The 23,498-nt window shown below is 48.2% G+C and overlaps 1 protein-coding gene across 3 annotated transcripts in view; it reads right to left on the reverse strand.

The window, feature by feature from the left end:
- The window catches only part of LBH (LBH regulator of Wnt signaling pathway), a 47,159-nt gene extending 36,257 nt beyond the window's left edge, over window positions 1-10,902 (reverse strand). Inside the window, exons 1-2 of one of the 3 annotated variants that reach the window (XM_019667296.1) lie at window positions 10,819-10,902; window positions 2,774-2,876 (exon numbers count right to left, since the gene is read on the reverse strand). In XM_019667296.1, coding sequence (XP_019522841.1) covers window positions 2,774-2,851 — 78 coding nt within the window. In that variant the 5' untranslated portion in view covers window positions 2,852-2,876; window positions 10,819-10,902. Of the gene's footprint in view, window positions 1-2,773; window positions 2,877-4,439; window positions 4,533-5,449; window positions 5,719-10,818 lie in introns of those variants that run through there. The other 2 variants (XM_019667295.1, XM_019667297.1) reach the window with 2 other exon arrangements.
- Window positions 10,903-23,498: the final 12,596 nt, after the last annotated feature.

Below are 23,498 nucleotides of genomic sequence, written 5' to 3' on the forward strand. Positions count from 1 at the left end.
GGGGGGGGGGGGGGGGGGAATGGTCAACGAAGTCCAGCGTGCCTATTTATTTTACGACCTCGTTTCAAGGTCAAATGACAAGCCTGAGATTCTATTTCATCTGCTAAGTTGGGATTAATGTCTCCTTCCCACTTTTGGTTCCTTGGAAAAGCAGGTCTCGATGAAAAGCCACGTACTATTATTACCCTTAGGCAGAATGCCAAGACCTGAGCTCTGAGATCTCCCGTCCCCAGATCTGAGCCCAGCCTGAGCATGCACAGTGGACGGGCTCCAGCCAAGTGCAGTCCCAGCCAATCCCCAGAGCTCTGGTGGGAATGTGTTTAATTGGATGGCACTAGCTTTGAGTGAATATCAGTCCTATGGCAATCAGTCAGGCCAGCTCTCTGCAGAGCCCTGCACCTGAGCCAAGAGGTATCTGAAGGTGCAATAAAATTAGATTAGAGATGGAGGTGCCCTGTCAAAGTCCTAATTTTCTTTCAAGACCCAGCCCCAGTTTGACCTCCTCCCAAGCTTTCTCATTGCCACCCATACCTGGATTGACCATGGCTTTTGGATCGCTCCAACAGACTGCCTGTGTTCGAGTTGTTATGTACCTGCTGGCTTCCCACATGAGCCCTAAACCAAATCTGTGCAGGCGTCAAGCACAGCACATCACGCATAGCAAGTGGCCAGTAAATGTTGCTTGGTTAAAGGTTGCAGCCTCTCCCTTTTCTCTTCTTCAGGCAACCAGAAGCCCTTTCTGAAATCTTGTGACAGATTGCTTTGAAGTTCCAGGTAAGATATTTTGGAACCAGACAGTAGCCCCCAGCCCAGGCACCAGGGACAGGATTCCTGAGGGGCTGTGAGAACTGGGGGGGACCCTCAGTCCAGCACCACAGGAAAGATTTGAATGCCTCCTTCTCAGGCAGCGCTGAGACACTTCAGGAGCCCAGAGGCGATTTTATTTAGTTCCTGCCATTGCAGCCACAACTTAGCCTTCCTGGCCTGGTGTTGCAGCCCCTTCCTCCATTGTCACTTGCCCTCACCCCCAGACCCAGCAGAATGGCTGGAAGTACTTGAAGGGTTGAGAAAAGTGCTCTGTAGGACCTGGTCCTTTATCCTGGGACATATTTTTAAAAAGAATATAAAAAGCACACATAGCACATACCGACGACTGTGTTCGGAAAGGTTCTGTGATAGAAATCTAAAATTCAGAAGTGAAAGAAAATCTCACCTATAACCACAATGAGACTCAGTCTGATTCAGTGGCTTGGAAACTGGTTTCTGAAAACACCCCAGCCAGTGAGCCAGGAAACTTCTAACCTCCCACAGACTGTGGGGCTTTCAGTTGTCTTGCTCAGACCCACTCTGGTCATGGAGGGAATAAAACTACCAGGAAAGGGTATTCCCCTCTCCCTTGATACCGCTTCAAGCTACCAGAATATTTATTTCCAACCAGAAAAGGGTTTGACCACACTGACACAAAACAAAGGGGCCTTCTTGAACCTCCCAAGCATGTCTGTGGGTGACTCTGCTGTCACCTGCCAGGCTACCTTACCCAACCTTAGCTTTCATCCAGGCAGTCTTTGATCACCCTCCCTTACTGTGCCCACATGGCTTTCTATTTGTTTCTTCCTTTACAAAATAAATGCCTCTGGAGTGGGTCTAAAGAATGCCTAGCCAGAGCAAGTCTGGATTCTGGCCAAGAACCGACCCAAGGTACAGACACATGATCCATCACAAGAGCAAGGCTTTGTGGTTCGAGACCCAAGTCACCTACTCAGTTTGAGTTTGTTTCCTCACCCATGGAACAGAGCAAGAATTCCCACCTCAGAGCCATGGTCCAGGGTGAATGAGAATCACCTGTAAAGCGTGTGGCCCACAGCAGACATGCAGTTAACATCTGCTCAATGGGCACTTCGCACCCCCATTTTTCTTCCCTAGGTCAGCCACCCTACACAATTTCCTTAGCCCCAAGGTCTTCCCTAAAAACAAACTCCTTCCTCCTCCAAGTGTAATAACCTAGGAACTCTCCTTGTAAATCTTAGACAGTTCACTGCCCCGCAGGTAATTGAAGCCATCTGTGGGCAGTGGAATGGCAACATGTCAGGCCAGAACGAGCATTAGCTAAGAATCCAAAGCTCTTACTTAGATCACTTTTTTTTTTTTGGTCCTTTATGTATTTTGGATCCACCGCACCAGGACAATTTCTAAGCTAGAGTCCAATGGCACCCCTGAGGTAGCCTCTCTTTGGGGAAAGTTCTCCCCAACTCTAAGTAGTTTGAACATTGATTCTGTTTGAATTAGCTGGTCAACCATCAACGGGAGGAAGAAAGCAGCATTTGATACAACTATTCCTCCACCAGAGCACCCTTTCCCATAAGCTGCCCTTCAGAGCAATGTTCCCACTGCCCGAGGCATGGCTGGAAAGGGAAGTTCTGTTTGAACTGACAGCACAAATTACTTCCTCCTTAACTGCCATGAATGGGAGAGTCCACAGCCACTAGGGTGACTAATTAATAGCAGCGGCCCATGTTTGCTAAATCCTTATTGTGTCCTGGGGACTAGACATACCCTCTCATCGTGATGAATCTTCACCACAATTCAATGAGGTAAGGACTATTGTTGCCCCATTTTACAGATGAGGAAACTGAGGCTTACTGGCATTAGGGGACTTTCCCAAGGTCACAGAGCTCCTATAAGTGGCACTGGGATGCAGAACCAAGTCTGCCTCCAGGCCCAGCAAAAGCCAGTAGGCTGTAAAGGGCCAGTAGGAACTCAGTACTGAACTCACCTGATAGGAAAGGCCATCCTTTCGGGGGTTGAGGCCAATCTCTTCCATGGATGGGGTGCTCATCATCACTTCAGTCATCTCGGCTGATCTCAGATAGTCAGGGCTGTCAAGAAACCCAGACCTAAAGTTAACAAACATGCACTTTTACATTCCTACTCTTGGTGTGCTCTGCTGTTAGATCAGGGGACTGTCTGGAGGCAGGATGAGAGGTGTTCAAAACAGAACACGCAGAAAAACAAGCTTACGCCCAGAGGAAGTGCCTTATAAGCCCAGAGCATCAGGGCTGTCAACCTCAATCAACAAAGGCCATTGTCTGAAAATCTCTCTGGCAAACTTCCTCTCGTGTACTAGTCTGCACTGGCACAGAGTGACTCTGAATTTTCTTTTAAGTGACAGAACTAGAAAAAACACACAACAACAATAGGTAGCTGAGCCCGTCTGTCTATATTGAAACCAATTCAATCCTTCTCAGGGAACTGCATAGTATTATTATTACATAATAATAACAGGTCAACCTCAAGGATACCAAGTCTAATAATGCTGCCTTCCTAAATTTCTCTCTGTCTCTCTGGTGTTCTTTTTTGCAAAATGTCCCACTTAACGCCCCAAGGGGTCAGCTTTCTACCAGCTTCACATCTGCCATCCAACCCCCTTCTCTAGCCCCAGCCACAGCAGCTGCAAGTGCACAGCTTGAAAAACATCCCCTGGATTAAAAGCCTTAAGGATGCCCGGACTCTGATTGCAAAGGAAATTTCCAGAGGGGCCAAGCTGGCCCACCAATGGCTAACATGTGAAAGTGCTTTGTACTCTGTAAGCAGGATACAAACGTTCCATTATCCTCACACAAGCCATGGGCACATACGAGGTCCCAAAAGCATAACGCCAAATGGTACATACCAAAGTCAATGTCCTCGCTACACAACACCCAGTATTTTCACCATCATGCCTTTACGCATGATTTAAAAAAATAAAAAAGTGGGGCAGGCTTTAGAAAGACTATGTCTAAGGAAACAAGGGTATCAAACTCTTCTTCATTTTATGGTTACTATAGAATAGAGATGGCATTGGATTTGGAAACAGAAGCAATAGGTTCTGGTCCAAGCTCTGCCACTCAAGAGCTGTGTGATCTTGAACTAGTCATAGAACTTCTGAGCCACAGGTGCCCTGTTTGTTACCATGGTGGTAATAATGCATATCTCACACTTAGGCTAAGAAGGCTAATCTCTGGGGGGAAAAGTGTTACAAACTATGAAGTGCTAATCAATTATAAAATAACCCCAAACCTTAATTTCTCAGGGGATCATAACCCCGGTGGGCTCCAACGCCCACCTTGGCAAGTTTTGAGTGGTCAGGGACACAAAGCCTCTAATAGCCTTCAGTCTCACCCATATGCCACCTGGCTGCTCACACACCACGGAGGTGGGAGGGAAGGGGTGCCCAGAAGCAGAAAGGTATGCCAGCCTCAGTGGTGGGGGAATTTTTACTTTGTTTTTAGAGTTCGGTCTCTTCTCTAAACAAAGCCAAGCTGGCATGAGGGAGGGGAGACTAACAGAAGATGCTGGGTTTCCAGGCACGTTTCGGGCCAGGAGCCGGGACTCCAAAGGCAATTTCCTCGCGGGCGGACCCCCAAAGAATTGGGCCAGAAGAGCGCGCACAGAGCTCTCACCAGGCTCTTCAACGGATGCAGGCGCGCTCCCTCCTCGCTCAGGGCTGTGGCGCGGGCCGGAAAAGTTGAAGCGAGAAGCATGAACTTTCCGGAGCCTGGGCTGCGCAGGACCGCGCCGAGCTAGCGCTTGCGGGGCCGGACTGGCAGCGCCCGCACCTGAGAGCGCGCTCCAGAGTCGCCAGCGCTCGCCCCCCGGCCGCTCCTCCTCTTCCCCAGAGCAGGAAGGAAGCAGCTGCCGGCGCGTAAGCCCCAGCGGCCTGGGGCCTCGCTCCACAACGAGTGGGGCGCCGTGGCGCATCCCTCTGAGCCCCGATTCCCAGTCGGGTGCAGACCTCCTCCGCCCCCCGCCCGGCCCAGCCTCCTTCCAGCCGGAGCCGACGAGGGCGGCTCCTCCCCAGCCCAGGCCCCCACCAAGGCGCGTCGGTTTTGTAGGGGCTATGGAGAGGGAAGGGGTCGAGAGGGTGCAGCATGCGCTTGTGCTGCTGCTTGTGGCTTCAGACTCGTTACGTGTGGCGAGAGCGTTTTTCCCCCACCCATTGGAGCTCTGGAAACGCCGGTGCTGCACCAGCTCAGCCCCAGTGCAGCCGGCCTCCACTCCGAGACAAGCATACAAACAAAAAGAAAAAGGGGAGGGGCTCGAGGAGAGCCGGAGCCCCCCCACCCCCCTCCGTGCCACGCAGGGCTCACGCCTCCTGCAGCCCTCCGCATTAGGGGGTTTATTAGAGGGGTTCAGGCGTGACCCCTGGTTCTCCCCCACCCCATCATCATATACCTTCCCAGCCGTCCCTGAAGTGGGGGCTTTGAGTTCACTTCCTTTGTCTGGATGCTCTCGGCACCACCTCCCCCACCCCCACCTTTGCAACCTTGACGTTGACTCCTGCACGGGCTACGGTTATTGCCCGGCGCCCGTGCTTCCTGCTGCCCTCGCACCCGAGCCGGCACGAGCAGGCGCCAGAGTCCCGCAGCCACGGCCGAGAGATGGATGCCCGCCGAGGGCGCAGGATACTCACCAGTGAATGGGGAAATATACAGACATGAAGTCCTAGGGGAGGCTGACCCACGCCCTTGTGATTTAAAAACGGTCACTGTGTCCCGAGTAAGGATGTCACGGACGCAGACAGGCGCGGCAGGCAAGGAGCAGGCGGCCGAGTTGCCGGCACTGGGCGTTCGCCGGTCCGCCTTCCGGAGACAGCCCCACTGCCAGCTGCGTCCGCAGAGCAGACGGAGCTCTTGGTTCTCCACCGAGCTCGCGGCCCCACAAAGAGCCCGGGAAGCCGTATTTATAGGGGTGGGGCGGGGCTCGGCCCCGGGAGGCCCCGCCCTCCCTCGCCCACTCTTGGAATAACGTCACCAAAATCATGAATGGCTTCAACGATCGCAGCTCCTGCGGGCGGCGGCTCGGGGACGCGCTCAGATCTGGTACCGGAGGGCCGCGGTTTGTTACAGTTTCTAGCCCGGCCCCTTCCCCACGACTCATACACGCAGACACGCCCGTGGACACGCACGCACCGGGGCTGGAGCGCAGTGTCAATGCCACTCGCGCTTACAAACCCGCCCGCGTGGGCGCCCGGCTCCCCGCACGCACCCCCGGGGACTCGCGGGTGGAGGACCGTGGGCATGAGGAGGGTGCTGGACCGGTTCCGGACGTGAACGCTTGGCGGCGGCGCTGCGCCGGGGGAGAGCGCCATCCTTCGACCCTCGCCCCTTGGTGCCTGTGCCCTCTTTTGCACCCACTCGCCCTCCCCAGCCCACAACTCGGGACCCCGCTTCACCGTTTATCCCCCAAACTAGGCCTCTCCCTGGCATCCTCGCCCGCGGCACCTCGATCGCTGCGCGAGAGGTGCGTCCCCTCTCCCCCCCGCAAGCAGCGTGGAAATGAGAGCACCGCTAAAAAAAAAAGGCGTTGGGAAGGCGGGAGGAGACGCGGAGCTGGGGGTCCGAGAGCCTGGGGGGGTCTTGTTAGCTTGTGAGGGGCTAGTCTGCAGCCCTGACATCGATGGAGGGTTTTATTTGTGTGAGAAAGGAAGTGGTGTCGTCTTAGGGTTTTTCCACTGGACACACTCTCGGCGGAGCAAGGGGTGCGGCTGGGCGCCGCTCATGCACACCCCACCAGCCTCTGTTCCCGGATCTGCTCCAAGGAGAGGAAACAAAGGGCTTCAGCCAAACCCCTCCCACACTGCCCAGGAATTGCAACTCTGGGGGTCTGTCCAGGCGGTCAGGCTGCACAGCCCCCAGAGGCCGGATGGGAGTCTGCCCCTCTGTGGCTGGAGTGCGTTCCTTCACACCTCTGCTTCAAAACTCCTGTGAATTGGCTATAACCATGACCGATGTGTGTACTGGGGGACAAGGAAGTGGGGGTGGGAGGGGGGGGGAGGAGAGTATTAAAAACTTGGCAAAATTAAATGTGCTTTGAAGTCAGTCAGCTCTTTGAAAGGTTGTGAATGTATAGAATCCATTTATATGTGCTTAAAAGTGGAAATACATAATCCTAAGTAAAGGATGGTAAGATTAATGGTGAGGATTTAGCAGAGGCCCTCATTATTTTCATCAGCCTTTCTAAGCCAACCTAAATAAAAATAATTGGTAAGAATTGATAAGAATAATTAAATTTAAAACTAGTTTTCTATTTTTTAAGTCATTCATATATAAACCTGAGTAAAAACAGTGGACTTCCTAGGAAAAGGCAGCTTCAGGACAAGCTGCACTAGTTGCTCCCTCCAAGTAGGGAAAAAAAGCTTCTCCCCACCCCCACTCCACAACATCAACCAGAAATTAATTTGTGCTGCCAAATACCACCTTCACTCTGCTCCTTTGGAGGTACTGTCCTGAGGGAAGACTGCTATGAGGGGGTGGGGGGTACTCTAGGTGTGGGGTTACCACTAACGTGGGGGGCTGTTGTGCCTTTTGCATAAGCTAGGGAAAGCTTCTCAAAGGCTGGCTGTGACATGTTGTCGTTTATGTCGCCGAAGAAGAAGCCAGTGCTTAGGGAGCTGGTTTCTAGGCTGGGACTTTTAGGGGCCTGAGCTAGGCCCAGGGCAAGCAGGACTGATACCTTCTGCACTGCTCCCCAGTAGTAATCCCTAGAACGGCCTGGATGAGAGGCCTATCTTACCACTTTTACATACTAACAACCCTGCATTACGTATTTGCAATTATTGCTTTGTAAAACTCTCAAAACTCAAAAAGCTACCCCCCCACCACACACACACACACACACACACACACACACACACACACACACACAGACAAACCTTAAGTATCAAAATGGCCTCATTTTGGAGAAGAGATGGGACACAGGCCTCCAAGAGCAGATATCTGGCCTCCAGGAGAGTTCTCTACACTGGAGAACATTGAGGTAATTACCTGGTGCCTGCATTTGAGGAAACGTATTAATGCCCATTTTAACTAAATTCCAACTCTGTCAGTAACTTGGAGTGGAAAGTAAGCCCTGAGATGTGACCCCAAATCTACTCTTACTGTCTCTTCTCTGGAACTACAGTAACAGGTTCATTCATTTGAAAATATCCGCAGCATGGGATTAAACTTTGATACAACTATAACAAGTACGCCATTGCTCAATCATAATATTTTATACAGTGCCTTGCAGTTTTTCAAAGCATTTCATTATCTCAGCTTTCAAAAGAATGTAATAAGAGTAACATAGCAAACTTACAGTCCCCAGTTAACAAATTTACAAACTGAGGCTGAAATAAATTAGGGGATTTGCCAAAGATCACAGTTGCTGCTACAGTGTTCTGGGTAACTGCATTTCCTTCAGATCTCCAAAGACACCGAGAATTTGTCATGCAGACTGACCATTTCTTTTTAATATCCTATGAGATAGGCTTCTTTCTGCATTACCTTTGAATAAATGAAGAAACAGGAACACAAGCAAATGAAGTTACTTAGAGCCCCAGAACCTTAGAGCTGAAAAAGGCCTTCCAAATCACCTAGTCCAGTCTCCTCATTTTACAGGTGAGAAGACACCTAAGAGATTAAATAGCATGTCCAAGGTCACCAGGCTATTAAGTAGTGTAGATGGAACCTGAACGCAGGCCTTCAGACTGATGGTCAAATGTTCTTTCCACTACAACCCTATGCACTTGCCAAGATGTCAGCAGCAGAAGTCAAATACACTACCGGGACTTTCTAAACCACCCCCGTCCACCACCAACGTTTATTGAGCAACTACTATGTGCAGAGCAGTGAACTAAATACCCATTCAGAGCTTTCTGCATCCCCTCCCTTCTCCCACCTTTGTCCCCAGGACCCGCTTCAATAAAAATCATAGTGTAACAGAACGGCCTTGCTTTCCGACATTACATAAATCCAGTTTCACAGCTCCTTCTTTCCCTCACCTAAAATAGGATTTACAAAAGAATGAAGGTACTGAGCTTTATATCTTATTAGAGTTACCTCAGGCGCCACTGTGCCAGGCATGTGGGATATGTAGCTAATTATTCATCAAGTAAAACAAAGTCTCCACCTAAATTCACTTAGCAACACATTCCCACACTGTATCTCCCTTCTGGCTTGCCAAGAGACAGCATTGCATTTAATTTGCCTAGTCATGGTGAAGCTGGTCCTTTGGTTAGCTGTAAGGGACTTCACAAAGTAGCTGTTTGATGAGTGAGGTACGCTCCTATTTGTTGGCACATTTATGCCTCATGACAACTTTAAGACGTAGGTACTATTGCCCCATTTTACAGATGAAGGAAGTGGGGCTCTCAGAAGTTAAGTAACTTGGGCATGTCCACCCGACTCTCAAATGGCGGATCCAGAATTTGACTCTGGGGCTTGTTGATTCCAAAGTCTATGTTTTCCCCACAATGCTACACTTATCCTGGCCTCTGGGGTTTTTGGTTTTTTTTTCACAGCTAAACTATAAACTACATACAAAAGTGTTGGTTCCAGTGGCAAAGTCCAGGACTACACGTGTCTATCCAGCAGGGCAGGGCTGGCAGAATAAACAAATTTCCCTCCCTGGGAATCTGGGAGCTTCTTAAAGACATCAGTCAAAGGCTTGGGGTTTAAGAAAGAAAGGAAAAAAAAAAAAGCGAGTAGGAGAAAGGGAGTTTCTAGCCAATTTTTTGGTGAAACTCGTTTGAGTACATAAGAAATCTGAAAGGCAAGAATTTGTGTGGGTTGATGTGAGGCTGAAATGAGATAATGTTATGAAAACACTCGGTAAGCTGGAAAGCACTGAGCAGACACATGCCTTGTTTTTAAGGTGTTTGGGGGAAAAGAGGGGTTTCATCAGAGTTGATGGCATCTGCTTCAGTTTTTCACTCATTCCAACCACAGACTGCCCCCATTTTCCCCTGGAGCTCCTTGACTGAAGTTTCCAGCTTTGGGGAGGCAGAGACAAGTAGTGAAGGTCAGCCTGGCGTCTCCCCTCACACCCCGCAAGCTCCTCCAGCCTTTGGTGCCTCCCAGCCGGTGCCCAACTGGACTCTGCACACATAGTTAATGGGGCTAGGCCTGGGAGTGTAGGCATGCTTTCCCATCTCAGCAAATAGGGAATTAGCAGTCCATAACACAAGCAACCCAAACCCACCAGCCAAAAATCCTCTAGCCTTTGATTGACTTTGCTGTAAGTCCTCAGGCAAGTTGCATGACCTCTCTGTGTCTCAGACTCCTAAAGCAATAAAGCAGGCAATGGACGTTCCTTTTTAGCTCTCAGGGTGATAATAAGGGTGAGAGAAATTGCTTCTGTAAATGCTCAAGAGGAAAGTGCTTTGCATCCTATCATCAGGGCTCTGCAGTCCAATAGAAAGCCTGTGGGTACTCTCACCATGAGCCATCTCAGCAGGACCCTCCTTTCTGCCCAGAACCCTCTCACCCCGCAAAGAAGCCTGGGATCTGGCAGCTCATGAACTCTTGCCTTCCCAAATATCAAAGAGATGCAGCCCTGGCTTTTCCTTTATTTCTATCAAGGGGCCTTTGAACCAAAGGGATTTTTCAGAGAAAGAAAACTCTATGGAATCTTTAGGGTCCAGGCTCTTAAAAGAAAACACTAAAACTGGAAGCAGTCCAAGGCTCTTGTGTCCAATTAAGGAAATACTCACATTCCTGTCCTAGCTCTGCCTCTAGCATGCTTTCTCTCTTTCCACAGCTACACAGGAATGCACTTTAACAGCCAGAAAAGAGGTTACTATCACCAGGACACATATCATATAGCAGAGGGCTCCTTGGCGCAGGCTCCGGCAGGCTGATACCTTCCCCAGATTAGACAAAGAGCATGGGCCACGGAACCATCCAAATTTCCTTCATAGTACTCTGTCCTTCCCCCAACCCCCATGCCATTTCACCCCCAACTCTGGACCAGAGAAACTCCATTGTATCTGAGGGGTTATGAAAAAAAGAGGAAAGCACTTACAGTAGTTTCTTGTGAAGAAAAGCACTTTCAGTTTTCTTTTCAAATATACAGGATGTCTGCTAGCTTCCTCCAGGGGCAGCTGTGTCCCTGCTGACTTCACACCCACTGCCCCTCCTTGGAGGAGCAAGCAGTGAATTATGCACAGAGGAGCTGCTCCTTCTGACCGCCTCTGCCAGCTCGGTAACCGGAGCTCACACCAGCTCGCGGGAGTCCCAGGTGTGTTTCACACCCACACTGGTGCCCAGCCTTGGGATCAGATAGCTGGGTCCATATTACACCTTCCTGCCCTTTCAACAACAATTTGACCAACAGGTATTAAGCACCTACTATGTGCCAGACGGTGGTGTTTCCAAGGAATCACCTTAGGAGAGCTTGAGTTCTCTCCCATCACCATCACCCCCAAAACTACCCCAAAGAAACACACAGTCTAAGTGATAGACCAACACAACTTTAAGACAAATTCCCTAAATTGCTTTAGTGGCCCCCTACATAATCATAAAGCTGAGTGAAAATGGCACACATGCTATGCATTGTAGTTTGCGTAGAAGACTCCTAGCCTCTGCCCTTCCCACCAGATTTGCTTCTGAGTTCTTTTCTAAAGATATTGGGGGCTGCCTGGACATGGTGTCTGATGCTGTGGACACTGGGAGAGCTGGAAGCCAGCCCTCTCTAAGACCACATGATAACTGCCACAGTAGAGACATGTAACCGTGGGAGTGATGTGATCACTCTTGTCTTGGGGAGAGGAGTGCTGACCACCAGATTAGAAATTCTGCAAAGGTACGGATTGAGTCCCTTTTCTTTACTGAGGTACCTCCACCACCAGGAAGAGTGCCTGAACATAGTAGGCACTCAAGAAATATTTGTTGAATGAACAAATGAATGGTATCAGGACAAGCTAAAGGGAAAGGATACTGTTGAGCTGGCCTCAAAGAATGAACAGACGCCAGAGAAGGGCCATCCTAGCAATGAGCACGCCATACACAAAGGCCCAGGGGTGAGAAAGTGCCAGGGGTGTGTTGGGAACTAAGAGTGAGCAGAAGAGTCTAGATCTTGAGAGGGGGCACTGGACCCCCCAAGACTTCAAGTCTGCGTGCTAAATGGAATTCTTATTTGTTAGTAAAGGAAGGCCTTGGGCTCCGCGGAATGGACTGTGCACAGACTTCCCAGCAGGAGAAAACATCTGTCACTTCTGTTAGCGAAACCAATCCAGTTTCCCCGCACCTCTACAGTATTTGGGTTAATATCAACATTTCTCCTGCAGTTAGGTGGGGCCTAAGCAGAAGTGTTAAGTAGGTCAAACTGAGTTCACGTGAAATGTGTCTTCTGAGACTGCCTGTTTCCATTCCCTCCTATTTCACACCTCTCTTTGACCCGCCCCAGACGCCCACTGATCTCAGAACACTGATCTCCCCTTACAACAGTTTTCTCAACTCCAAAACCAGCCTTTCCTTTTCCACTGAGATGTTCATCCTTCAGCTCCCTAATCTCAGGTGGCTGCTAGGCAAGCAAGCTGGATCTGACCAAGAAATTCACCGTGCTGTGAGAACGGCTTGCTCACAATATCTCCCAGGCCTCTGTCCAACAGTGGCATTTCAGGCCGGGTAAGTGGGCGAAAGGGGAGAAGCTCTCTGTGGTCACAGAAGCTGATGATGGTTAGTGGTTGATGGTCGAAGTCTGAGAGGAAACCAAGCCATGGTAAGACAGAGAAGGGCTGGGGTGGGTGCAACCAGCAAGCACATGTTATATAAAATGACTTTCCCCATTGGCCACAGCCCTTCTGGGAGGACCTGATGGGGATTCGTGACCTCAGCTCTAATCTGATGACAGCATTTTCATTCATTAACTCCAATGACCAATGGGAGGGGGGTGAACAAAGTCTCAGCAGATCCCTTTCTTCCTTCCTTTTCAGTAAGAAGGGACAGAGCTTCAGACCGAAGGGGACTCCTACAAATGGGCCCCGGGTACCAAGCACCCTTGCCCAAAGCCCAGGCCAGCCCGAGCAGCCCAGGTGTGCATCAGGGGAGGTGGCCCTGACCTCACTGCAGAAGTTCTGCGCCACCTGACTAAAGCTGATGACAAGTCATGATGGCGAGAAAGGCCAAATACCTTTTCACGTGCTTAATGGGGCCCTGCGGGTGGCAGAGGCTTCCAAGGAGGGCTTCGAAGCCGAGTGAGCAGATGGTGTGGCACATTCGGGGCATGGGGAGAGCCGGTGACGTGACTGCTTGCCAACTACTGAGGACAGTGGGGCATCTGGCCACCCACACCTCTGGCCCTGACTCCTGAGGCCTGTGTGACTGCAGGAAATTTGCCTTGTGCTCCCACCCGCCCTCTCAGCTAGCACCTGGGTGCCTTGTTCCTTCTTATCCAGGCTGCATCTTAGGAAAGGAAACCAGACAGGTGGAAGGCGATTCTCCCGAGGCTGACTCCTAACTTCATCCTTTAATGCCTCTGATGTTACTATGGAAAAAAGCTAGAGAATTACGTGTGTTTGAGTCTTTCTGGAGGTTGGGGGGCATTCCCCACTGCGATCCAGCCCGCTCTTTTTTATTTGGGGATGGTTGGAGAGTGCACTAATGAAAGCCCTGACTCACTTTGCTTCCAATTCCACACTAGAGAGGGTCCTCCCCTTCACACAGACACCCCAGGTTTATTCTCATGTTATTTCCTCATCTCCAGGTCCCTAACCTTCCACAATGCTTATTCATTTCTCCATTAAAAAAAAAAAATTAGGACTAATGAATGACACACCAGATATGTTGTCTGACACTTTTTTTTCTTTCTAGCTGAACCATCCTACTACCTGTTGGCAGCTCAGTGGCTGCTCAACTCGGGCTGGGACTCGAACGGCTGTTGCTCAGAGCTCAAACTCTTGAGCGAGCTCTTAACCAACTGAGCCACTCGGCCGGCCCGTGACACTCTTAATGAGAGAACAAATAGCTCTCTTCACTTGTCTAGCCTCAGTTTACTCTTCTGTGAAATGGGCCTGATATTCCCACCCTTCAGCTCATCACACAGGGAGGGAGCAATAGTGGCAAGCACTTGGCTTCCTTGTCAGAAAGGCACAGTATTAAATTATCCTCTGTTGGATCTGCTTGAAGATGAATAGTGAAGAAGGAAAGTGAAACCCACATCAATTATTTCATTTTGTTGCTTATTACAGGAAAACACAGCAGAGGTAGCAACCTTCTCTTGTTTTCTGAGAGAGGCCAAGACAGTTTCCTTAGAAGAGAATGATGCCAAATATAATGGTTGATAGCCCATCTCTCCCTCTTCCCAGCACATTTCTTGGGAATTTGCACTGGGTCTCACACTTGCCAGCACCTTGGTTGGAAGCACACAGGTGCATGACTTGCTGCCTTCCCATGGCAGTCCAGGGTGGTTACATTAGCCCTCGTTGGCAGGCATACAGACTCCCACCTTCACAGCCTGCCCTTCCCCATATGGGGACACGGGCATCTTAAAGCTATTTGTTCAACAAGGAACATTAAGAAATACCCTGGTATCGCGTGCCAGCAAGTAACCCAATTCTTTTGTTCTTGAGACCTCCACATGTCCACACAAGCACATACACTTGTATGCCAGGGGCATCACGGCAGTTGAACAAGTGCTCTGTTTTCTGGATCTAAGTTAGGGAGATAACTCTGAGCTCAATCCAAATGGCAACCGAAACTTCTCATCCAATTCACATTGCTTTAGCACCTTTGTTTGTGTTTGGGTATTTGTCATAAGCAGCAACAATACCTCCCAGTGACCTCAGGGGAAACAGGTGTGAGGCACTGGTGTGACTCCAATACATCTAGCACTCCCTTCCTTCTGTAGAGCAAGGACAGGGAGCAGTGGGGGGCATCTCTGTGGCAGGAGCCCACACTGGGATAACCATCTGATGTAAGAAAGGAGAGAGAGAGAAGTCAGCAAGGGGCCTGCTGCGATGGCCTGAGAGGGAGGTTGTGTTGGTAGGAGCAGATGATGGTGACAGGCAATGCAAAGATGGAGGCTTCAGAACTTTGTAACTGTTTGGATGTGGGAGCAGGAGGGAGAGGGAACTGGAAAACGCTTGGAGTTCTTAAACGCGGGTGACTAGAAAACTGGCACTATTTACAATGGATAAAGCAGAGTGTAGAGGGCCTGGACGGGGGAGGATATGGTCATGTCTATTTTAGCTGGCTGGAGCTCCCATGTGACAACTGCCCGTTGAGTTGCCGCTGTGGCCCCTAGTGCTATCGTACCATTCATGCTAATTGTTTCTCTTGCTCTTGGGTCCATGGTGGCTAAGGCTTCAGTTCTGAAGGGCATGTGCCTGGCAAGTCTTTGTGCCATGAGTGCCGAGCCCATTGCAGACTGGGTTCTTCAGAAGCAGATACAGAGATAGGGTTTGGGACCAAGATCAATGAGAGGAAGGGGAAGAAGCAGGCTTGGGATGAGAAAGAAATCTAATTGAGATGTGGGCGGGCTCAACAAATCTCAGCCAAGTCTGGGGGGCAGGAGGGGGGTAGGGAGGTGGTGGTGGCAAATATTACCTGTCGGAGTGTCCTGCATCGTGACAAAATGCCTGGGCCTACCACAGATCCCAAAGTTCACAGCGCTCTTTTCCGGCCTTCCTTCTGTTTGCCATGCATTGCAGAGGACGGCAGCTGGTAGAATCCTCAGGGAAGGGACAGGTTAGGTGCTAGTCTATCTTCTCCATTTTTCAGGCAACGGAGCTAAGGCCCCTAGAGAGTAGCTGGCTTTCCTCAGCTCTGCCGATCAGTGAGTGGTGAACTCAAGACCAACACTTGGTCCTCTGCCTCCTTGGTCTATGCTTGCCCCAAGAGAGGAGATGGCTTTGTGTTCAGCGGGTCATGGTGGGAAGACCATTGCTCCCAGTCTGTGGATGGGCTACATGTTGTGCCTGTTGTCTTACCCTTCAATGTCGTCAGGTTTGCTGGAAGGACTACAGACTCACATCCTAAAGTGTTGAGTAAAGCCGGCAACTTGGGGAGAAGACTGAATTCAAATTTCCAGAGAGGCAGAGCTGGTGGGGGTGGGAGCTTAGAAATTGGCTCTACAGATTCCTAAAGCAGTTCCTTGTCTCTGATTTTTATCCTGGGATTTAGTCAGCTCAGCAGGGGTCATGCTGGAGTCTTCCATAATTTCTCCTGATGGAGGACATAGGCATTGGCATGGCCATCCAGCCTGCATTGGGGCATTATAAGAAACACCCCCATGAAATGACCTACGGGGTTTCCCACAGAGCTGGTGTGAAGGACACTCTTCATGACATTCTATGGTGTCTTCTGATTGTCCCTTGACTGTACTGTCCCTTATGAGGCCACACGGGAAGCCCCAGCATCAGGAATAGACGTGCTTCTCTGAAGCAACTGCTTCATTTTTTATATCATGGGTACACTGAGTGCTGTACATGATTTTCTTGCACTTTTGCTATTTAGGTTGGAAAGTCAGAGCTTGATTTGAAGGTGCATTAGTCCAAGTTCAAGGACATGACAGTATTTGAGAAGGTAATAACCGCACCAGGATTTGTTCTTTTTTACCTTTTATTTTCCCTTACCCCCATAGCCTCTCTATTTATTTTTTAACTTTGCCCTATTTTATGTGGTTTCTGTCAACTCCCTCAAATACTTTCTAGAATGATGTCATATGTAAATAAAAAATTAAAGATGACTTCTTCAGAGGGCTTCAATTTTTCCTGGGACTTGCCACTCTAAGTATGTTCTTCTGTGTAACAACTTCCAGGGATGGAGCTGCGAGGGAGCCCCAGAAGGGCCTGGCCCTTCCCCACACTGCTGTACAAATCATGATCTCGTCTTGTAACCACTGTGGATGAGGCTCAAATGCTAACGGAGTCCTGGAGCAGCCCAACTTGTGGAGTGGTCACCGGAATTCAGGTCTTCCAAGGGTGTCAGAGGAGAGTGTCATAATTTTCCCACTTGGCATGGTGTGTAATGTACAGCCAGGACGAGCCAGTCAGGCCACTGTGCTCCTTGAGATCCAGACATGATGCAACTTCATACCTGGAAGCTGTCTGGGTTTTGCAAGGGCACATCACAGTTCTTCGAGGTATTTAATCATCTCCAGGTGGGTCATTTGGTTATCATTGCCTTCACTTTGCTGTTTCCACAAGCTGGGGCATTTTTTTTTCTCTCCTGAAGATCTGAATGGCCTTTAAGAGGAATTCTTTCCAAGCTGACTCATCAAAGCATCTCCTCCTGGTATTAAGGATCTCAAATAGCATGTCCTAGGGGTGAACACATCAGCACTAGAGGGATTTGAACACCAGACTTGTCCACCTTTCTGAGCAACTAGCTCTGTTGAGGCCAGGGCTTACTAGGTCAAACATGGACTGTAGGATTCCTGAATTCCTGTGCTTGGACCCCAGGATTCTGTACAAAAGGAATTCCTCATTCTTAGGTGTCAAAAGGGCCAATCACCACAAGCAGACAATGCCCAGCCCTACAGTGGGGTGTTGATTAGCCTTTGTCTTTGGGTTATTTCATATCACTGGGAAGGGGAGGGAAGGTAGTAATAAAATCTCTTGAAAATGTCACAGATGTAGCAAAAATTAACCTTCTTTAGCTTCAATTTCCTTGTCTGCCAAAGAGGGGGCAGGGACAATAGCGCCCACCTCGCAGAGCTGGTGTGACGAGTAAAAGAGCTAGATGACAGAAAACACCTGGTTCGGCACCTGTCACAGAGGCGGACGGAGCCCCTCACACAGGAACTATTTTGACTGTGTAAAATGGACTCGGTCATGTGAGCGTTAAGACTGCTAGTTCTCAGTGCTCCCCTTAAACCAGCACCGTCAGTATCACCAGGCAGCCTTTTAGAAATGCAATGTCTCATCCCTGCCCCAACCTGCTGCACCGGAAGCTGCATTTTAATGAGCTCCCCAGGTGACCATGTGCATATTACAGTTTGAGAATCATCAAATTATGGGTCGGCAATTTTACCTGTAAATCTGGCGGATTTGATGGCATTTCTCTTGGCAACCAACAGTCAGTAAATGAGTCTGTCAATCAAATCTAGGCAATATTTACTCAGTGCAGCCTGCTCCTGGGCCTGGTTGGCTCTGCAGTGGCTCTGGCCAGCCCTCAGCTCACCCTGCTCACCTGCCTCCAGTGGTCACCTGCTCAGTGGCCAAGGCTCCAGGGAGATTGAGGGCTCCTTGTTTACTGGGCAAGCAGAGATAAGGTTTCTCACAGCCCCACCTGAGCACCTGTGCCAAGGTAAACTTGCTCTCCAGAATTGCTCCCTGACTGGAAAATGTGTCAGTCTATTTATTTCTCACTCCCACTGGAAAAAAGGTGGGGTGGGGGGGAGTGGTTGGTCATGATGTCATTCTTTCCACGGAACTTCTCAAAGGCATCGCATTTCACAGTGACTTCCAGGCACCTCTTGTGTTTCGCTGCAAAGTACCTCACACAACTGGCCAAGAGCTTGGAGTTTCTCTTCCTTCTCCCAGCACTCAGGCCCCTCCCTCAACCTCTTTCTGGGGTTTTTACTCCCTGAGGGTTTTGCAAGCAGCCTAGGAAAGGATCCTGGAAGCCAAGAGGTGTGGGAACGTTTTCTTAGCATTTCTTAACAAAGGTGACTTGAATTTAGGTTAATAGTCACTGGTTGATGGGAATGGAGTGCAGGTGCTGGCTCCAAAGGGGCAGGGAAAAGGCTCCCTGGGGACAAGCCTACTGCAGAGAATTGGGAACAAAGCAGGGAAACGATTTTTCTAAAAGGCTTTCAAAGAGTCAGCAACTGGTTTAGGGCCATTGAATTTATCACAATTCTTGTTTACATTTCTCTAGAGAAGAGCTAAGACTTTCTAATTGGGTTTCTGGCTCCCACACGCAATGGCTAGTAGACAGCACTGGACTCCTGCTGGGAGTGGGAACCCATCACTGGGTCCTCTGATGAAGATGCTCCTGTTGTTCAATTTTGCCCCCAACCCAAGTTTGAAGTACTTAAAAAAACAAAAGGTCATAAAATAAAAGAGAGGCCTTGCACAGACCAGTAATGTGCCATGAACTGAGAAATATGACTAATCCAGTCCAATGTTAAAACTGTTTTAAATTTTTATTTGTAATATTTTAACAGGTAGATAAAACCAGAGACTATTACAGTGAACCCTTGTGGACTCACTTCGCATTTCAGTCAGAACAGACTGTAGTGCTGTGGTAACAAACATCACCAAATCTCAGCGGCTGAAAGCAACAAAGGTTCATTTCTCACTCATCCACCTGTCCTCCATGGGTTCCCAAAAACAGCATGCCTGCTCAGGGACTGGGGAGGAGGGAAGCCTTGTCTCTGGGCTGCCATGTTGGCCAAAGCTTTTGTGCACTGTTTCATGGGGCCAGAAACACAAGTCACCTCCACTCCAGTTCATTGGCCAAAGTAAGCCTATAGGCCACCCCAAACTTCCACGTGGACGGGAAATGCAATCCTTCCACGGGCCTGGAAAGCAGACAGCCAGGACTATTTGGTGGACAGCATTAATGGTGGCCACACCAGCTTTAGCAAATATTAGCATATTGCCTTATTTGCTTCAGAGAAAGTAAATATTAAAGATATAACTGAGTTTGCCCCTGTACTCCCCATCTCCCTCTCCTCCCGCGTTTCCCAGAGCTGAGCACTGTTGTGCTCAGTGTGAATCGTTCTTATGCACGTTTTTATGCATTTTTGCTATTTTTATTACATTTTTATGTATCCATAAACATTTAAAAGTATTATTATGTCAGCTTTTAAGCTATATATGTATGTATATATGTATATGTATATACACACACACACACACACACACACACACACACACACAGACGGTGCCAAAAAATGTATACACATTTTAAGAAAGGAAAACTGCATTAAAATTGTAATACTGAATATAAACCAATAACAAAAGCTAAATACAAGTCATATTTGACTTCTGCAGTTATAAGAGGTGCTCAGAGTGGCTACCATCAGTGTCCAGACACTTCTGATTACGGCGAACTACTACTTGGGCAACATTGACCAAAGTGTCCACTTGTATACATTTTTTTGGCACCCCCGGTATGTAGCATAATCTTCTGCAATGTGCATTTCAACTTCAGCATTGCAGTTGTGAGATTTTTATCTTTACTGACACATGCTGTATTGTATAATATAATTTATTCGTCCATTCTCTTGTGGATGGACATTTAGTTTGTTTCCATGCTGCAGCAAACATCTTAATACACGTTTCCTTGTACACATATACAAGACTATATCCCTAGGAGTGGAATTTCTGGATAGGAGCACCTACAATTTTACTAGTTATTGCTAAATTGCTCTCTAAAGTACTGCTATCAACTTCCAGTCCCGCCAGCAGTGAATGAGGCTCTGATTTAACAGGTTGTTGCTAGCACTTGGCATTGGCTGACATAAATTTTTGCTGATCTGGTGGGTGTGAATGGTATTTCATTATTGTTTTGATTTGTATCTGTGATTAACAGTGAGAGCAAGCATCTTTCTGTATTTGTATTGACCTGCTGGGGTGCCTCTTCTACAAATTGATACTTCATGTTCTTTGCTTATTTCCCCCCAAGTGTTATCTTCTTCTAATTAATTTGAGGGGTTTCTTTAGATGTTATATTCATTGCAAATATCTTCTCCCAGGCTATGGCTTGTTTTTCACTTTGTTATAGTAGCCTTTTGTTGTGCACAAGCTAATTTAATGTAATCAAAATCATTGATGTTTTGTGTTTTTAAAAGAAATCCTTCTTTATCTTCAGGTCATAAAGAATGTTTCTATATTTTTGTCCTTTGTTTTAAAGTTTTGCCTTTTGTTTTTAGCTTTTTAATCTATTTGGTCTAAGGTAGAAAGCTAATTTCGTATTTTCCTTATGGAGAAAAGTTGTTCCTAGGACTCATTTATTTAATTCCACACTGCTTTGTCACATCCTCCCTGTCTTGTACTGTTTCCACACCTGAGTGAGCTGGTGACTGGGCTCTATTGTGTTCCATTGGTCTATCCTTTTGCCCAAACTCTATACTGTCTTTATTACTAAATATTTTCATAATAAGTCTTGATAGGGCAAGTTCTTCCACTTTGTACTTTTTCAAATGTGCTTCTGTTATTGTTGGCTCTTTGCTCTTCCAAATCAATTTTGAGATCAAATTGTCTAGTTTCAAACAAAACAAAATAAAACAAAACACCCTGTTGGACTTCAATTGAAATTCTTTTTTTTTTTAGATGTTTTTTTTTTTTTTTAATTGGGGAACTGGGGGAAGGGGAACAGACAAGTTGCTGTCCTTTTGTTCTTCAGTCTAGTTGTGGAGGACGTTGCTTCGCTGGCCCAAGTTGGCACCATCATTGCGCTCTTCCCGGACGAGGCAGATCAGTCACCGGCCTCTGGACAGCTGCTCACAGCGGCTGCTGGCCGCTCACGCTGAGTGCTGGTGACACAAGGTAGCCCCTGGCAACCCACTGCCACAGGGGCTGCAGCCTACGCCGCCGCCGGCGACTCACGGCAGCCCCGCTCCAGGTTGAGCTGTTGTTCAGCATCTTAGCTGTAGAGGGTAGTGTCACTGGCCCTCATATGTGGGATCCGAACCGGGACCCTCTGGCATCCCAAGCCAGCTCTTAACCATCGCGCCACTTGGCTGGCCCTCAATTGAAATTCTATAGATGAAATGGACATCTCTGATTTCCAGGGTTCTGTTGTATTCATTTTCTTTTGTATGGCATGTGCTTATAATTTCCAAGCCTTTCATGGGTCCCCTCATTTCCCTCTCTGCTCCCCTCTCCAACCCTCCTTACTTTGACTGAAACATTGCTTGCTTTCTGTTTTTTATTCTGGCTTCAGTTTCTTTACTTAACGTAGTTACCTCTTTCAAAGGTCTCCTAATTCTTCCAACTGTTGTCAGTGTGCAAAAGGTAAAACCCATATATAACGACAAGGGGATAAGAGAGAAGGTTCTGATAGTCTCCTATGAGGAGACGTGACAGCATAATTACATATAGGGGAGAGGGGTGCACAATCATCTTTTCTGAGCTTCCGGAGGTAGTACAGGTAATGATTATAAGGCCAGGCTTCTGAGTTTGAATAACAGCTCTATCGCTTACCAACACCAATCTTGGGCAAATTACTTAACCTCTCTCTGCTTCAGATTTCCTTTCTGTAACGTAGGGATGAAAATATTAATTAGCTCATAGTATTAGTGTGAGAAATCAATAAGCTAATGTATGTAAAGTACTTGAGACAGTACCTGGTATATTGTGTGTTATCTATTATTGTCATTACTAAGATAGGATTTCCATGACGCACCTAGAATGTGGTTAGTTTGAATGTTCAAACTAGATAATGTCAGAGTCAATCACTGCGAGCTGGCTGGTTAGTGTTGTAGCTTCTCACTAAGCAGAAGGGCGCCACCCACATAGTTGAAGGTTTAATCATTAGTGATCCTCAGTGGTGCTAGTTTAGTGTTAACCATGTTGCAAATTTCACAAAATCAATGAGTTCAGGGTTGGATGGTGCCTATGCAATCCAATTTTCCCCCGCATGCTTGAAATCTCTTAAAATAAAGCTATAGAAAAGGAAGACCTTTATGACAGAAGAGCAGAAAGGCAGGAATATTGAAAGGGCATCAGATCTACTTTAAAAAAATAAAACTGAGGAGGTGGTAGAAAAAGTATGAATCGATAAAGGTTTAAAAGGTTGCTGGGCTGGAAGTGGCCATTAAGAGAAGCAGAAAGTGAGGGGTTGGTTCTAGAGAGCTGATAGTCTAGGTCCAGGACAGCCTCATCCAGAAAAATGTCTGGGCCTTGGAAACCAAGGCAGTATTTCTCAAGATTCTAGATCACTGTCTATTTGAGGGGCTTACAGCATCTCCTTCCCCTCTCTCTGACACCAGGCTGCCTGGAGACCTGACATTTCTACCACTGGTGCCCCTTTGGATTAAGACTTTGGGTGCCCTATTGAGAGAAAAAATATATATTATAACCTAAGAGGAGTAAGCCCATATCATCTATCATCCAGGAGACACTTAGATTGAATTCTTCAGCTTAGGCCTAGCTGAGAGCAGGCTCGCACAGTATAACAAAGGAACTTCTGCTGGGCAGAGGGGGAGAGGAATGCTCAGAGGGTGGGGCTGTCTTACAAACAAGGAACGCCAAAATGGGGACTCGACAAAACTGGAGGAAGGGGTGATGGGGGGTAGAGTGGGGAAAGACAGTACAAGGGTGTACGTGAAGGTGTAGGAGATGGTAAAGGGTGGATAGAGTCACCAACCATTGGGATAGAAGCTGACTCTGGTACCCAGAAGTTCCTTTCCGATGATATGAAAATCCACAGACCTGTGGTGAGTCTTGCCCCCCTTTAAGGATGCAGGATTAGATCAAGGACTCCATATCACCGTGTGGGATCTCCCTTCAGAACTCAGACTCCAGGCTAAAGGTTCTTACCTGCACTGTGGTATGTACCTGATAATAACAGCACCTGGTTGTGTGTAGCTCTTCACACTTACAAAGCACTTAAACACCCCTTACTTACTCCTTACACCCCTGGAAGCTGGACAGGGTATGACATTATCCCCAAGTTATGAAGAGAAAAGTGAGGGAGAAAGAAGAGGACAACTTGCCATAGGTCCCACAGCTGGACAGGAAGGAGTCAGACGGGCCTGACATTGGGATCCCCACACCTGTCAGAATGGGCTTTCAGGCCAGATAGACA

Source organism: Hipposideros armiger, unplaced genomic scaffold, assembly GCF_001890085.2.
Source record: "Hipposideros armiger isolate ML-2016 unplaced genomic scaffold, ASM189008v1 scaffold_493, whole genome shotgun sequence".
NCBI lineage: Eukaryota > Metazoa > Chordata > Mammalia > Chiroptera > Hipposideridae > Hipposideros > Hipposideros armiger.